This window comes from Dermacentor albipictus, chromosome 5, assembly GCF_038994185.2.
Source record: "Dermacentor albipictus isolate Rhodes 1998 colony chromosome 5, USDA_Dalb.pri_finalv2, whole genome shotgun sequence".
Classification (NCBI taxonomy): domain Eukaryota; kingdom Metazoa; phylum Arthropoda; class Arachnida; order Ixodida; family Ixodidae; genus Dermacentor; species Dermacentor albipictus.
Genome location: NC_091825.1, coordinates 111,133,090 through 111,150,964, shown reverse-complemented (window position 1 = coordinate 111,150,964; position 17,875 = coordinate 111,133,090). Strand labels below are relative to the sequence as shown.

General features: G+C 43.5%; 1 protein-coding gene and 1 pseudogene across 1 annotated transcript in view; both read left to right on the top strand.

The window, feature by feature from the left end:
- LOC135920245 (protein eva-1 homolog C-like) overlaps window positions 1-17,875 on the top strand; it is a 671,604-nt gene that overhangs the window by 182,447 nt on the left and 471,282 nt on the right. The window contains exon 3 of the mRNA XM_065454419.2: window positions 16,399-16,448. Coding sequence (XP_065310491.2) covers window positions 16,415-16,448 — 34 coding nt within the window. The 5' untranslated portion in view covers window positions 16,399-16,414. The remainder of the gene's footprint in view (window positions 1-16,398; window positions 16,449-17,875) is intronic.
- On the top strand, window positions 4,825-5,004 carry LOC135920246 (U2 spliceosomal RNA; annotated as a pseudogene).

Genomic DNA, 17,875 nt, shown 5'->3' with positions numbered 1-17,875 from the left:
CGTATACTCTGCATGTGTCTGTGTGATGTGTTGTGGTGTATTATTTCCCCACTTTTCTTTCCTTGTTTTATCATCTTCTTTCTCATGTTTTTCTCATGTTTTTCTCATGTTTTTCTCCCTGTTCAAACAGGTGGGCGTGGTGTGCCTTTTAGGAGGCGATCGCTAGCTCGCTTTTCTATCTGCTTGGAACGTCTGTATATGTTTACATAATAATTATTATTAATATAATAACCTCCGAGTAACGGCCTGAAGTGACACTCCAAACAAATGCCTCGTATGGAAAATTAGGGCATCTGCACGCGCAATGGTTGGATTTTATGCGCGATATGCCGGAATATCGTTTGAAAATTGTCTTTTAACAGTTACGCAGGGTTTGCCCATCGACATCTGGATGAAGATTCGCTTGAGCAGTCTCACTTCTGGGAAATGTGAAAGTCGCCGAACAGTTCCCGCCTATAGATAGACGCGGTTACAGGAATCGCAGGTTGTAAAGATTGGTTATTGCAAAGTTTAAGCATGAATACTTTGCTTATCAGATTCGTCGACTTAGGCAAAGTGCTCTAACGCGATGGCTTGCCTTACATTACCCTTGTTCGCATTCGCGAATATATCGTAGTTGGTTTCTTGTTCTTATTAACGCTTTAATTTTGAGTGCATCAGATTCTGGAGAGCAGGCTGTGACGTGTCTCTGCACGACAAGCTATTTTATCGGAGCGAACACAAAAAGGACCGAAATGCTCAAAAGGCCTCATTAAGAAGTAATTTAAGATTAAGAAGGCAGTCGGTAACAAGAATAACACTGCGTCTTTAATGAGAACGTGTCTACTAGACTTCCAATTACAGCCTATTTGCATCTTTGAAAGCGGCTCTTTTTGCTTCCAATGCCAATAACATCGGCACGAGTCATCGAAGAAAAGCGTCGAAGAATAGAATAAGTGCTCTTCATTAAGAAAATGGCTGATTACAAAGGTCAAGCTTAGCACTAACTTCAATCTAATGAAAACGGGTCGGGAGCAATCCGGCTACTGCATTATGCAAACTTCGTGCGTGCTAATTGTGATGGGGGAATGGGAAAGCACAAGGGAAGTTACATATTCTGGTTTCATTTCAGCAGCCTATGTTTATGGAAGCGTATATAGAAACTCTTAAGAGGCGCGTAATTTGCACTGATTGCGAATAACTACATTTGATTCTGGGTCTTGTGAACTAAGTACTCGAAACCGCTACCATACTTTAATACCGTTCTATTCTACACTGGCTACTGTGGCGAGACTATAACATAGAGAGTACGACGGCTACATCCTTTCTCTATACTACACAGCAGACAAATAAATCAATAATAATAATAATAATAATAATAATAATAATAATAATAATAATAATAATAATAATAATAATAATAATAATAATAATAATAATAATAATAATAATAATAATAATAATAATAATAATAATAATAATAAGTAAATGAGAAAGTAATACAGATAGCAAATGCCGCATTCCACGTCGTGTAGCAAGACCGGCGTGGGAGGAAGTTATAAGGAGCGTAACTGCAACACTGGATTTATCCTTCTAGAATTGCCAGCGCAACCACTTATGGTTCAAGTGCGAGAGTAGCTGCAATGGTAGCTGAGTAGTAAGCTGAGTAGTAACTGCAATGGTAGTACGCGCGAAGCCCTTTGTATCGTTCGTGCGATGTTGACGCCTTTTGTTCTCTTTTCGGCTCTTCCGCCAGCGACAGCGCTCGCGAAAAAGAGCGCAGTTGTGGGGCACACAGCAGCCTTGTTTCGATTACGTTGGGAGGGTGGTATGAACTACGTGAGAAAAAGGGGGCATCCCGTTTTTTCCTTCGTCCACGGTGACGATGGGGACGGATCGCCTCCTCCGCGTGCGCGCATGGTCGACGACCCATTGGACGAGATTGAGGGGGCTTCTTTTTCGGGAGTGCACACATGGCCATGGTGATCGCAGCTGACATCATTGATTCGGCGATGGCCTGCCAGAAGGATGCTCAATACAAGGGTCTCAAAACTGAGCCATCAGCGGCTTTGCGTTCGCGCATACATGTCTACGTCCTGTGTCAGTTTGGCTGCAAGGAGAGCTCGGCGTCATAGGTGGGCGTACTCGCTCACGAGTGCAACGCTAACTGTTGCTCACTGCGCAATCACTTCACAGACATGAGAACGAGTGTAAGGAGTGTCGAAATATGTGAGGTGCAACATGGGTGTAAGTTGAATAAATGCCGATGAGTGCAAGTATACGTTAATATGAACTAGCCTGACTGCCGTTTAACGTACGAATGGCCGGTGAGTTTGAGTGGTCGTTAGTTTGTAGGTGAGTGAGTGCCGGGGAGCGGGCGAATGGGCGCGAATGTGAGCTTGAGCTGATGTCGACAAGTGGGAGTAGAAAAAATATGAACGCAAATGAGCGCCGGTGTAAGTAGTAACATCTGTGTGTGTATATATATATATATATATATATATATATATATATATATATATATATATATATATATATATATATATATATATATATATATATATATATATATATATATATATATATATATATATATATATATATATATACACACACACACACACAGATGTCCTCTCTACCGCAGGCGTCGATAAGGATCACGTACTCACTCATGACGACTGCGGCAGAAAGTATGTAAAGTATGTTTCACATCCACCGCTAAGGTTTGTGAGTATATAGTGGCACTGGCTAACACTTCCAGTGTTAGTTCTAGTAGAAACACATAAATACCCCCTGAAAGTGGACGCAAAAACGGCGCCGCGGTATCTCAATTGGTAGAGCATCGCACGCGTAATGCGAAGACGTGGTGTCGTTCCCCACCTGTGGAAAGTTGTCTATTGATCTACTTTCATTACCATTATTTATCATATCTATCATTCAGTCATTAACTACAAGCAATTCCCTCTATACTTTCCTTGGTGCCAAATAATTTTTCACTTCTCATGATATGATTAATAAAAATCGGGCCCCTCGATTAACTCCCTTTCTTCTCGTTTATTACATAACGAGGGTCTCGAATCCGGCAACATTGATGCTCTAACATAGCATATGTGGGCTTATTGACCAGTTGCCTTCACCCAAAAAGATCACGTACTCGTGACGCCTGCGGCAGAAAGGATGTTCCACACCCGCCGCCAAGGTTTGTGAGTGGTGGCGCTGGCTAACACTCCAAGGGTCAGTTCGAGTTGTAAAACATAAGTACCCAAGAAAGCGGATGGCAAATTGGCGCCGTGGTAGCTCAATTGGTAGAGCATCGCACACGTAATGCGAAGACGTGGGATCCTTCCCCACATGCGGCAAGTAGTTTCTTCATCCATTTTCATTTCCATTTTTTATAAGTTCTTTAATTCAATCAGTAAGTATACAAGTAATTTCCTCTGTGTTGTCCGTGGTGCCATAGCTTGTTGGCCGCTTATGATTTGATTACTAAAAATTGGGCCCCTTGGTTAACGCCGTTCCTTCTCGCATATATATATATATATATATATATATATATATATATATATATATATATATATATATATATACATATATATATATATATATATATATATATATATATATATATATATATATATATATATATATATATATATATATATATATATATATCGCTACAGGCGACTTCTTTGGGGAAGACACTACGCCATTTTTGACGGGCCGCTTGACGTGGGGCGTTGGTTAGCAATTGCAACAGATTTTTTTTCTTTTTGGCAATGCTTGCAGCCAATAACTATCTTGTGCATGTATTTCGAGTAGGAGCTTAAACACAATTTATAAGAAATGCAGCATGACTGACTGCACAATATATGTATATTTAAATACTCTGATTATGATGACTCATCATAAAACTCACAAACATTCATTCTATCCCCTTTACTTCCTTTCAAAAGAGCCTCCTGCACCTTGACAAAAATATGTTAATTTCATATTTGTGACCGAAATTTGTGACAGAGGGGATATCTTTCGTCTAATCCTTTTGCTATAAACAGAATCTTTTTATTAGTGCTTCAGATGCAGTTCTTAAAATGACCAATACAGTCACATTTTAATACACCCTCATTTTTTAAAGAACTTGATAAATGCACATAATTCGAGATATTTATCATTGAATTTCAATGGTAGATGCAAGTAATATCCACAGCGAGCGCCACGGGAAGGAAGGAAGGAAGGAAAAAGTGGAGAAGGAAAGGTAGGGAGGTTAACCAGTTTGGCTTAACCGGTTTGCTACCCTACACATGGGAGAGGGATGGGGGAGATTAAAGATGGGGAAGGGGGAGAGGGAGAGAGAGCACATAGCACGCATCAAAGGCAGCCTATATATCATAGAGCCAAATGCGCCGTGACGACAAACGCGAAGAAGGTTTAAACTGAACGTTTAGGCCAATCACGCCACCTACTGATACTTAACATACTAATTTACAAATTAACAAAATTTTTTGTTCGTTAGTACGTTCAGCGTAGCCTAAGCAGCGGTAAATTATTTCCGCGTTGCCGTAGAGCTCGTATGCGAAGATGGCAGGTGTTTCACGGCCACAGCTCTTTCACCAAGAAATCTTTATTGTCCCTAAAAAACTAAAACAACAAAATATCGCGAGCCATTCCACTCTGTGAAGGTAGATGACCAGTGAAGCTTTTTAGCATACGACACAGAACTTTTAACATAGGTGTTTATATACATAGGCGTGGACGATGGGACTGCCACCACAGGAGAGCGGAAGGAAAGGAAAGCAGATACGCAAGCGTTTGGAACGCCGACAAAGAGAGGGCGGTGCGAACGTAGACATGGCCGACGCGGGTCAAAGTATAGTGTTGGTTCTTGTCAGCCTAATATCTGATACGGTTTCTATTTGGAGCCAACATATTACGCTTATTTTTGCAAGGCGGTGGAGTGCTTGAAGCCTACTTCGCCTCCGCCGCACGTCGGCCCGGTATTGCACCATCTTCGGAGTCGGCTCACGGTTTGCAGTCTACGGATATCGATTCGCTGGAAACTAGCCATTACGTCTTCACTGTAACAAAAAGACCTAAAAAGAAAGAAAAAAGAACCCTGTATACTGAACACTAACGAAGTGCCTCTCTGTCCGCACTCTGGCTGTACAAATATAGCGCATACAGTTGCTTCTTTTGCTCGTTTCTTCTTTCTTTTTATCCTTGCTGCTCTTAATAAACTCTTGCATCTGCACAAATGCAGTGTATGCCTAATTTTACGGTCCATTCCTAGTGCATACTAAAAAACTTTAGCCATGTTTACCGCATTTTCTGACTTCGATTTTACTTCCTGAAGCCCTTTCTCACTTCTGACCGACAGTGCCGGACCTTCAATTAAATCATTCAAATGTTAATTCGCTAAATATTGATAACAAATAACGACAATATTGATTTCCACCACCTCCACAAACTTCTATCGACAAATTTGTTAATTTCTCTCGGATGCCTTATTTCCTTAATGATATTTGACAAGTGCCGCCATAACACTCGATAAATATACTTCGATTGATGTAGTAAAGCTGGGAATATTGAATTACCTCACGACGTGACGTGGAAGGAAACCGCAAAGTGTGTAGCTAAAATGGAGCAATAACGAGATGAGGTAATTTAGGCTCAAGGTGCAAGACAGATTGTTTCGCCGTGTATGTCTCTAACAGTGTCGTTTCCGGTTTCTGGACGCGTCAGACTGTGCGGTTTAACGGCACCGGCGATACATAGACAGCGGCGCAATTACCGTGGCTTGTTCCGGCACCAGCGGGTCATGCACCATCTGGAAATGAAATTGCGCCGGCATATAGTTTACCGCCCAGAAGCTGGCGGCGGGCTTTGGCCAACACCTTTTTACGGTGGTGATTACGCGACAGTACACGAGTTGTGGATAGCCGGCCGGTGGTTTGAGGCGTGATCTGAGCAAGCGTGGCTCACACGAAGACCACACCGTTCCTTCAAGGCGGCAAGAAGCTCGAGAAAACAACGAATGTCACAGCTGTAAACACTTTTTACGTCTGTTGGAACTTACATGCCCTACAGTCGTAGCTTTGCCTTCGAAGGAAACGGGAAGCTAACGAGAAGAATATGCTCAAGTAAAACTCTTGCTTCGGCTAGTTGGTTCATGCTTGAAGTAGTAAAGGCAAGGCGCTCGAAGACCAGGACTCAGGAAGAAGAACACAAACGACAGGACCGGCGCCTGTCCTATCGTTTGTGTTCTTCTTCTTGAGTCCTGGTCTTCTGCGCCTTGCCTTTACTACTTCGAGAAGAATGTGACCCGTGACAGTAGGCGTGCTGGAGTCGCTTCGGGAAGACGCTGATGCTCACGCAGAACACTTCCAGAATGTCGCCAGATTCATGCACTGCAGTGGTCTGAACTAGGAAACCTTTATTAGGCGTACTTATTCGTGTTCGCTGAAATCCCTATTGTATTTTATTTGTCAACATTTTTTTGTGTTTAAACATTTGCCCACTTTCACTCCGCCCCCCCCCCCCGCCCCCGCTAAAGACAAGTACAGTGTGCACCTACAACATTTTTTCTACAACTTTTGAGCAATAGCGCATCTGCGCGAAGGCGAAATTACCATCATAATAAAAACACGCTCATCGTGAGTACATTTTCGTAGGCCTCATAATCACGCAATGTTCAGACGGCACGCAAGCAAATGAAGCAACTCGAAGAAAATACAGAAAAAGTAAGAAAGGAAAAAAATAGGGGAAGATTATATTCAGTGAGGTTGCTCAGATAACATATGTATGCTTGTCTTCATAGCCTCGAATTCGCTCTATAACGTTCCTTCCATTCCATAAACAGCTCGCTTGCGTTCTTTGAATTTTATGTGTGTTCCACACGACAAATGTTGTCATGTCCTTGGGCCCATAAGAGCCTCTTCTCGGCCTATTTCCTAGAACATTCGTCTTTCACATCGCAGCAAATGCAGAGTTTTGACTTTGCATATCCCTTATCTCTTCAGTTACTTGTTTTCTTAACCTGAACATCTATGCGCACTCACCTAACCAAACGTCTTGTCAACCCCACAACATTTCATTGTGAACATGTGTGCGCGGATGTTCTTAGTTAATCATTTCTTCGTGTCATTTCTGTATATTCATTACGCGATCAAGTGTTGGGGAAAAGCCGGCGACAAAAATTGCCAACAATTTCAATATCGTCAGATAATTCTAATAGAATCAGCGGATATTTAAACTGCGCACCTTGCCCCTCTCTCTCTCTCTCTCTCTCTCTCTCTCTCTCTCTCTCTATGTTTTCTTTATTTTTTGTGTGTTCTGCCTCGGCGGCAGCATTTCAATGGGAGCGCAATGCGAAAACACCCGGGTACTTAGATTTAGGTGCACGTTAAAGAACCTCAGGTGGACGAAATTTCCGGAGTCCTCCACTACGGCGCACCTCATAATGAAAAATAGTTTTGGCACGTAAAATCCCATCATATAATTAAATCTTTTTCTCTTTTTCTAATTTTCCCTTTGCCCTTTCTTAGTTACCTTAAGCGCGGCTTTAATTACGAGATTCCCGTTCTGTATGAGTATATACAAATGGGATGATGAACGGTCTCGTCAATACAAATTGCGATGCCGTAGAATCTTTTAGGGAAATGCCATTATCTTTTAGACAGGTCATATGGCATTAATTTAGCTCTCTACACACAATAAGCGCACACTGAAACAGCTTAGAAACCGAAGTAGCTAGAAAAAAAAGCATAAACAAGAAGTGAAAGAAACGGGCCCGTATTCATAAAAATGTTCTCACGCTAAGATTGTTCGTAAGAGAAGCTTACAGCAAATGGTAACGTTGAACGCATTAATAGCGAAGGCGGCAAGTCAAATGCAAACAAGTTTTTCCGAAGGAAGAACTTTTGAAGTTGAACCCTGCTGTGTAAGCTTTGACGAAGTTAGAGAGAGCGAGAGGCAGAAACGCATAGGTACGGGGGTTAAAGAAAATGATGTTAGAAATGACCAGTCTGAAGATGAATGACAATGAAACTTACGAAAGCCTAGATAAGCAAGAATACCATGCTTATTTCGAGAAAGACCTGCCGCGAGGTTGTATACATAAGACTTCAAAAATATACGCGCTCCTGGTAAGCATAAACGAAGTAGCAGTTTATGAAGTGTGAGTAAAAAGTAGGAATAAAAGGAAAATATAATGTTGTGGCATGGAATGTGGAGGGAATTGCGAAACCAGCCAGAGACGGCAATCTTAATCGTAAGCGCGTCCACCTCTCAACTGCACATTGCCGCAGTGACGTCAGTGTGATCGCCAGTGGCGGTGGGCGTCGAAGTTTCCTCTTCTTCTTCTCCTCTATACAGTGAGAGTGAGAGCTACGGTGCGATAAAGACAACGGCGCAATGGAGCGGCAGGATATAGCTAGAACACAGGTTAGAGCATTTAGCTAAACCTACAATAAAACGAATTAAGCTGGTATTCGGAATATCTGATCCCTTTTCTCGCCTATAGTGTATTGGTCAAGCTGTCGTCCCTGAAATGAGTCGCGCTCATATATTACGTTGCTATTCCGCCGTTCTTTTTAATTAGTAACAACTCACGACTGTTCTTTGCCGCCAGTCGTAGAAACTGTACACTGCTTATTCAATGCGCGATCACACAATAGCCCCAAGAGAGTCAGAGACCGGCAAGCTAGTCGTGGGCGTTCATCAAATAGTCCCTCGCCATATGTTAGAGTCAAAGGAGTCCCGCGCTCTGGCCATGATGTTTGTGATGGAACTTTAATAGAAGAACCATCCTGTTCACTCATTGGACGGCTGGCCCGGACGTCAAATAGAAAATGCGGTGGAGCTCGTGTTGAGCATTGATCGCGTTTCTATTTTCGCCCACTTTTCGCAGAGATGAAATGAAGCACGTGTTTTTCCGCCGGCGTGAAGAAGACGCTCAGCAGCATCGAGCGTGAACGGATCGATCCAGCCAGCGATTGGGCGTCTGAAGCCGAGCCGCCGTTTTCGTCGTAACAAAAGTATGCATCACAACCGAAAAGGCGCTAGAAGCCAGGATTGTTGAAACTGTTCAAGCGCACCTCCTGGGAAGCAGTTCCTTCGCCCATAGCGCATGCTTATCTCACTTAGCCTAATTAGCGTTTCTGTCAAAATGAACCTTGCAGACCGAGGCGTATGTGCCCAGTTGGATGTGAACATTCAAATGGCGATTGTTTCGGGGGAAAATTATTCACAACTTCGTTCGACCAAGCCCACACATCGGAGTCGTAACGCGCGCATTGTATTTGGAACGTTACAACGAGCTCTATATTCGCCCGAAACAGTGCAGCAATAAACATGCTCAACAAGGAAATGGCGTACTTGTCAACTTTATCTGGCCATTCTGAGCGCTGGGATACCTCGAACCCTGCAATGGCAACAAGCAAAAGCGGTCCATCCACCACTCACACGCAGGGGCTTACATTTGTTTTGCGATGTAGTGGGTTTACTGTTTTGTCAGAATGCCCGGACAGGGATAGTCTGATACACGTGTCAAGGAACCGCAGTTATCCAGAATAATCATGAAAATTTCGTGATGACCTCTTACGTCTCCTAAACAAGCAACAAGCAGCTTTGAAGCATACAGCCAACGCGATCACTCTGTCATTATTGTACTACTTCGTTTCTTTACTAAACTTGAACTAAGTGAAGTTGGGCAACAGAAATGACCCGCTATCCGAAAGGCATAGCTAGCAAAAGTAAGAAACAAAAAAGCAATGAATATAGAAGACGCTGCGAAAAATTGTCAACAAAGTAGAAAAACACTAAAAGAGCAAATCGGCATATGTATCATGAAGAAAATAAAGGGAGAAAATGTTGAAATAAGATGGTCGTTTGATAAGTGTGGTAAAAAGTAATTAAAGAAACGGATGTTTGCAGAAAACAATATTTTACTTTTCAACATAGTTCCCTTCTGGCTCCACACACTTCTTCTAGCGGTGCTACAATTTTTTTTTATCCCCTCAGAAAAAATGGATGGCTTGAGGCCTTTGAAGTAGTCGTTTACCACTGAGATAACCTCTTCATCTGTAGAAAATTTCTTTCCACCCAGCCAATCCTTCAGGTATGGAAAGAGGAAAAAGTCGCAGGACGAATAAAGTGGATGAGGCACAACCTCGGAGCCTAACTCGTGCAATTTGGTCACTGCAGCACAATCTGTGGGGCGGAGCATTGTCTTGGTGAAAGAGGAGTTTTTTTCCGTGCTAACCCAGGTTGTTTTGTGCGCAATTCTTTTTTCAGTTGATCTGGGAGTGTTGCATAATATGCTCCTGTTATCGTTTTGCCATTTTTTGTAACTAGTCTAGGAAGATTATTCCTCGTCATCCTAAAAGACAGTCGCCATCCCCTTTCCGGCTGAACAAACAGTCTTTGCCGTTTTTGGAGCAGCTTCAGCAGTCCAAGTCCGTTGCTTTGACTGCTGTTTTCGCTGTGCAGTGTAATGACGTATCCACGTCTAGTCAACCGTCACAAATAGATGCCAGAAGTCCCGCGGACTGCGATCAAGCACCGGTAAACACTGCTTCGAGATGTCTGCCCTCATGCGCCTTCGGTCGGCCATCAGCAGTCGCGGCACCCAACGGGCACAGACCTTCTTCATCTGAAATTTCCCATGAAGAACATTGTGACTCTCATTGCTGAGATGCCTACAATTCCAGCTATCTCGCGTACCTTCACTTGTCGGTCTTCCATGACCTTCAATAAATGTTCGATACCATTTCTGGCGTGCTGATCTTCACTGGATGCACAGGACGGGCTTCATCTTGCGTCGAACCACGTTTGAATTTATTTATTCGGTAGTAAGTGATCGCCAGTGATAGTGCAGAGTCTCACATGCAGACACGCAGACTCTCACATGCAGACACGTGTTTAGTGGAACGTTTTGCTAAGTTACGCGGTGCCCGTGACGCAGGTTGTGCGACGGATGCTGAGTACACTCTGGTCGACCCAGATTGACAACTTCAACTGAAATGTGAAACTGGAACTCCAGCGAGGAACAAACTAAACATTGCGACGTTTACGGAAGCAAGTCACTAGGCACCTTGTTGATCCGCATCAGAATCTAATGCCGTAAGTCTCCCTATACTACCCGCTAATTTGTATACTGTAGTGTAGGTGCCAAACTGGTTAACAGGTATAACCGAAAGCTCATAGGGGTATACGTATGTGTACTCTCAGATACGTGCATATTACGGAATGTCAGCGTCTTATAATAATTTTCTCATTGCAATGACACGAAGGCGTTTGTAAAAGCTAAATTGTCGTGATTACGAACTATACCAAAAGATTGACGAGCTGGATCGCACCTCCCCATGCAAGAACCGTAAAGGGACCTATTGCCACCTCTCTCCCGTTAAACTACCAACTCACTGTAGTAGACTGACCACGCTAAAAGCGTCCACATAATACAGCACATCTCAGCCAAAAACCTAAATTATGCACAACTGCAATTTCATAGTTGACTTAAAGCGTAAAAAACGTGGACGCACGAAGAAAAGCCAGACAGGACGAGTGCTACTTGAAGCTAAGTGTTTATTCTAGGGAAAACATGCCGATTTATCAGTCGACACAGTAATCAAAAGCAAAGTAGATCATTCTGAAAGCGTGCTCCAAACGCCCCAAGAAATTTAAGAAAGTTATAAAACGTTGTTACATTTAAATCAAGTATGAGTTCTTACAAACTCGCCAAAATTTCAGTTTCTGTAGGTTTATCTGCATTTTTACACATCTCGACCATTTGAGAAGCGTTCCACAGAACATGCGTCTATCACCTCTCAAGCAAAAATATTTATGAATCATCTCAAACAACATCATTCTCAAACTTTCACTTGAATGTTCAAAAAAGGAAGCTATAGCACAAAATATAGGTCCCAATTTAGATGTCAGTGCAAACAACCGTGTGCCACAAACATTTAATGTTTTTTCATCGTGAAAATAAGTAAGCCGGTGATAAAAAGTTAAAAAGAATCAACCGAAGAAATGTAAAAATAAGGGAAGGTGGACTCAAAATTCGCAGTGGGAGACTCCACTTTTCTTGCGCAATACATCGAAAAAGAAACGCGAGCAGACATACGCAGCAAGTGGTGCGTTTCGCTGTACGTGCTTTATGCATGACTCGACACTTTCGTCAAAGCGGGGTGTGCGTAGCATTATATGCTTGCGCGCACATGGGCATGCGACTGCATATATTGCAACAAGCGAAACTCGCATCACGCCTTGTTGAAAGCGCGCGGCAAAGCTTCACATGTATCGAGAACCCCGACAACTTTTTGGTGTATGGTTCAGTATTGCGAGAGTTCTCTTCACATATGAAGGATCCCTTTCGGGAAGTGCACACCACGACCTCGCAGATGGAGCGGAAGCGAGTTGGTTTTCTCAAAGATCTGGCGAAATCATTCATGAAAATTTTTTGGGCCGCTGTAAGCCTCCTTTAGGTGGTGGCGGTGGTTGTGGTGGAGGCAGGAGATAGAAAGCTGGGATTAGCGCAGAGGCAATTAATTTATTACCATTCCACATCACTTGCTTTTACGCGCACGCACACACGCACGCACACGCACACGCACACGCAAAACATACCGCTGCAACATACACGTAGAATTATGCCAGTTACGTCTACTTCATCAACAGCACGTCATAACAACTAAGTCACTAAGACGGGTTTTATTAAACGCATGCAATATTTAGCTCTCTGTCAAAATGCGCAGCAAAAAAAAAAAGCTAATGGAGGACGAATACTAGAAGTTTCAAATGTGAATAGAATACTGCATGCTAAGTTTTCGTATTCGTGTTTGAAACTGAACTATTCGGCCTTTTCTGCTTTTCAAAGCAAACCACATATATGTCGAAAGAGCCAAGTGTTAGAGCCTTGTCTCTCTGCTAAACCAAATATCATAATTTTTTTAAGGTTGTAAAAATGGCAAACGTCCTCGATGCAATGCAGAAACAAAAGTGGTAATGCAGCCTGTGTTTTCGGTTTCGTGGTGGGGCCCGATGTGACAACCTGTGATATTTTGCTTGTTGTCGGTCACTTACCTTTATTATAGTCAAGTTATTTGGTAGTTTTATAATTTACTCTAGAACCTGAAATGTTTTCTTTGCAACGGGTATTCCTACGTGTGCTTATGGCGCTCAATTCCTTCAGCAGCTTTTTTTTTTACACAATTTTTGATCTTTTCCAGCGATGATTTACTTTGTGTTTTTCGGCAAGGTAGTCGTACATCAGTCATTATTTCTTGGAACGCTCATTCGCAATCACGCTCTGCAGTTGTCCATATCCCCGCAGTATTTTAAAGTACAGGTAGATTTGATCTTGCGATTAAAACTGCTCATTTATCCATGATACTTATCTGTATTTCTTGCACTATCAAGTACAGGCGTGACCTAACTATACCGAACTAAATATTCCTGTTTTAAGCATATGCACCTGCGTTTGACTATTTCGTATTCCATTCAATAGTGGATACTTATACTATTCGTATTCGATGCGTATACTAATAAACATAGTATACATTCGACCACCTTTAAAGCACACGTTAAAGCATAGTTTCAGCGGAATGCTCCTGGACTTAAATGATACCATATGAGTCTGCTTATTTCAGTCGTCTTGAGCGTTCTGGCTGCGCTACACTGTTCACGACAAAGTGGCCATTGTTTCATGCTCTTGAGTTTATATGGGCTTGTTCCCTTACGGGGGCTGTCCGTCTCTTTTCTTTTTTTACTTTTGTCAACAATCAAACTGAACGTCCCTGAAATACTGCTCACGCACTATTTTCATGTGATCTGACTGCCTTCCCCTCCAGTGTGGAGCAGCGCACGTGAAACTCGCTCCGTTGGCACAGGTAAAAGGCGCGTCATATGTGAGCATCGAGGAGGCCGTGCTGGCTCTGTAGAACATCTGAAATTCAAAGCAGAGTCTTTCCCACCTCCCCACTTCCCTACCTGGCACTTGCACGCTTCGTTGAGTGAATGCGGCTGCCTTGACGGAGAAGCCCCGTTGCGAGGCCAAAGACGCGAGTCCTTTCATTCGATTTCAGGGTCCCCGCCGAGCCCACCGACTTTTCACACTCTGCCGTTCACGCGGCAATTGAAAATTCACGTTCCCGCCACGACGCAAAGTGTTACGAACCCTATTCCCGCGTCGAGATGACTCTCGATCTGTGGAACGCAACAGTTGTGCAAGCACTAAGGCAGTGGGTTGTACTGAACTTGAGTTCTGCTGCGGCAGCTGTGTCGGGACTCGATTTGCGAGCGGGATAGTTTGCGAACTGTTCGATTATAATTTATTTATTTTGTGATGTTTGCATGTCGCCCTTGCTAAATTCTCAGTTGAATGTTTGCTTCTACTTTTAACACGCGTTGGAGCAGAGGACGTAGCTGGTGCTTCTATTAAGCCCCGACATCTACCTACTTACAACCGCTTAGTAATAGAGAGGGTGATGCCGAAATATCCACAAATAGGATATATTTACACCAGAAGGCGGTAGAAGACGCACTCCCGTAGGTTGCGAACAATTTAGCGAATGATCTATCGAAATTTACAAGCGCACGGAAGCGAGACATGGATGGGTCTAGCAAGCACACACACACGCACACCAGCAGCAATCAATATCCTGTTATTGCCACGGTATATTCATAAACCTTCTCTAATGTGAAACTACTCTGCCCTGTGGGCATGGAGGTGCACAGGCACGAACAACGCTATGTAAATAATCAAGGAGCGACGTTAATTGGCATCGCCTATAATATGTGCAATCGTTTGCTTGGGAAGCTTTCCCGGGTGCTCGTTTCCCTCGTGTGTGTGCGCAGACAAAACCGAAACACGAGAAAGAGTGCAAACAATAAAAAAGTAAAACAGTAAGACATATCAGATTACGTCCGGAAGAAGCCAAGGCCACAGAAATCAGTTAGTAAAAGGATGCGCGCACAGTGTAAACGCCAGACGAGATGAATGACGTAAGCTGAAAAGAAACGAAGGGTTTCACTTCAAACACCAGCACCACGGCTTTGAGAGACGCTGTATTCTTACAGCGTCCGGTTAGTTACGATGAGCTGGAGTTATTTACCGAGTACATAAATATAATTGCAAGAATGTCGTTGCATTCCCCTTTGTCCAAATGTGGCCGCTGCGGCCAGGAATCGCACCCGTGGCCTCCTTCTCAACCGCAAAATGCTATGGTTAAAGAGCCACCGGGGCTGGTATAGTCGTCCAGATCACGCGACATGGTTTTCAGCCCATGCGACGTAATACCCTAATCTATTTGGTCACTCCGGCAGCCTCCGCTTCACAGTTAATGCGTCCCAGCCATAGCAGCACGAGCGTGTGCTCGACACCACATGGTGAGATTCATTGGGAAATAACAGAAGCTAAAGGTGCGGCTCCTCTTATGTACTGCGCAACATTGTCAGCTTTCTATTGCAGAGAAATTACTCGACCGTAATTAAAAACCGGAAGTAACTGCAAGACAGCGCCTGTATTACAAAGAGCTTGCTTGCGTTATTACCGTCAACGATATTATTTTTCTCATTTGTAATCAAACTCAAGACATTAAGATTGCGAGAACTTGAACGCCTGCCTGTACGGGGCAGATACCTTTCTTTTCGAGAAATTAAATTGCACAAATCTAAGAGGGAGAGTGGGCAGAACAAAAAAAGGCTCGCGCCTGGTATTTTTTTCATGAACTTTTCATCTTGCCCGCGCTTTGTTCAAATGAGGCGCTACACCGAGTGCATCGTCAGACAAAAGAACCCGTCTCAACGGGCTGCTGGGAATTTTCTGTTGCGACGGCGTCTGCCCAAGTTCGATAAGAACGGTGCGCTGTTCACGTTGTAAGCACAGCTGAGCGATTGTATTGTTAATTCTTTTTGCCCATTTTGCTGCTCATACTTAAGTACTAACGCGTACCTCTATTCCCGCTGCAGTGAAACAAATGCAGTATTTCGAACTTGAAGAAAGTGGCGTGTTATCCTAGAAAAAACTAAATCCCGCTAATCGCACAGGAGCAAGTTAATAAGAAAAGCCAAGAATGAAACTTATATTAGCGCATGCTACAAAGTAACAACAGTCGGTAAGAAACCGTGTTGTATGATAACATACAAGGCGCACATAAAGAGCATGACTTAAACTGACAAACAGACGAAGGGTGGCGTTCTCTTAGAGAAGTCTATCTCGAGTTAATCTTCTATTCCGAACTTAGAAACCTACGTACCTTGTCGTCTTTCATTCTTTATTAGCTCATTATTACTTCATTGGTTATTATTCATTATCGCATCTATAATTAAACTTGAGTTACAATATAGTTTCTGCTAATTGTTGTAAGTATTATTTTTGATTACTTCCGCACGGTATGAACGGACACGTTCTGATTTCTCTTTCAGATGACCTAACTGCCCAATGTACACGCGATGGCTTCTCCCTGTTTCTTCCGGTAAGAGCTGCGTTGACTGTTTTTATTCCTTTTGAACTATTCATTGATGACGACTACATCCACGGTACATGGTCGTCAAATGTTCAGAAATCCGCTGCATAATTCTTCTGGATTCCTGCTTGCATGCTTAGGTAAGCGCATACTCAGCACTTCCTTCTCCCCTAACCGCAGAACCAATCCCAAGTTTGAAAAAAAAAAAAAAGCCTTTGGGGCCTCGCTAATCCCATAGACAGAAGATCTGACAGATGCATGTCAAGGAAATCAGCTGGCTATCGTATATATTGCGATCAGCTTACCACGGCTGTTTCGTTCCAATACCATTTTTTTTCGTGCATTCGCGTTGACTTTCAATGCGAGGTATTACGCATGCATCTCTTGGCTGTGCGCCTGTTTTCTTACCTCTGTCTGCATATCTTTGTTCGCTGTGAATGGGCAGGCACCCTTGCTTTTATACCACAAACTAACATGCACAACTGTTCGTCTTTACGAGCATCAGTGGTCGCTAGGATAGTAACAACCGATAAGTGTGGGCCGAAAGCTATTAGTAAAACCATGACTACAGCACGTACTCACAACAGGAGCCAATCCGACGTTTGGAGTACGTGCCATAGTGGGGAAATTACCACCGTCTTCACTATCAAAGGTCACGATCGCTTCGATCACGCTAATCTTCTGTCGCCCGCAGCAGGGCAGGCCTAGCCGGTAGCTAAAGGTATACGCGAAGTAAGACATCCAAATATGTACTTCGCGGGGCAGCCTCTTCAGCAGACGCAGGGCAGGGTCCATTCATTTCTGCCAGAGTGACTTAAGGCCGGCATGGTTCAGACGTTAGGGCAGCTAAATAGCAAGCGTGGCCACTGAGGGAAGGAGGATGAAGGCGAACATTAAATGCAGCGCTTGAAGATAACGTCAGAAACAAAGATAAAAAAAAGAAAGAAATGTAGCGGGCACCTCCAGAAAACAATGCAAAAGGTAAAGCAGGGAGTGCCGCTTGCGGCGGAGCTATGATTAACGATAAGTCGAGGAGCTACGCCCTGTTGCCTCTCCTCGAAACGCCAGACCACCGCTGCGCTTCCGGGAGATTGTTATCAGATCGCCTGCCCACGTGTCATTTGCTCGGCAGGCTTCTCTTTTTCCCCCAGCGCACTTCCTTTGTTTTTGCCGGCATCCCTGGCGATGATTTAATGGTGTTTTTCGACATTCCCTCGCATGGGCCATCGCTTGTACGAATGTGCGTCTTGAGATGAATGGAGATAAGGCTGAATGCAGTGCAAAAAAAGGCATCGAATGAAGTTGGTCAATTCAAGCTCAAGACATCGGACCAAGATGGACACAGAGATGTTAGAGTATTAAGGATTATTAAGAGACATAAATAGCACTGCGCTGTCCCACTATATCAGGATGGGCTCTAATATGCTTTCTTACGT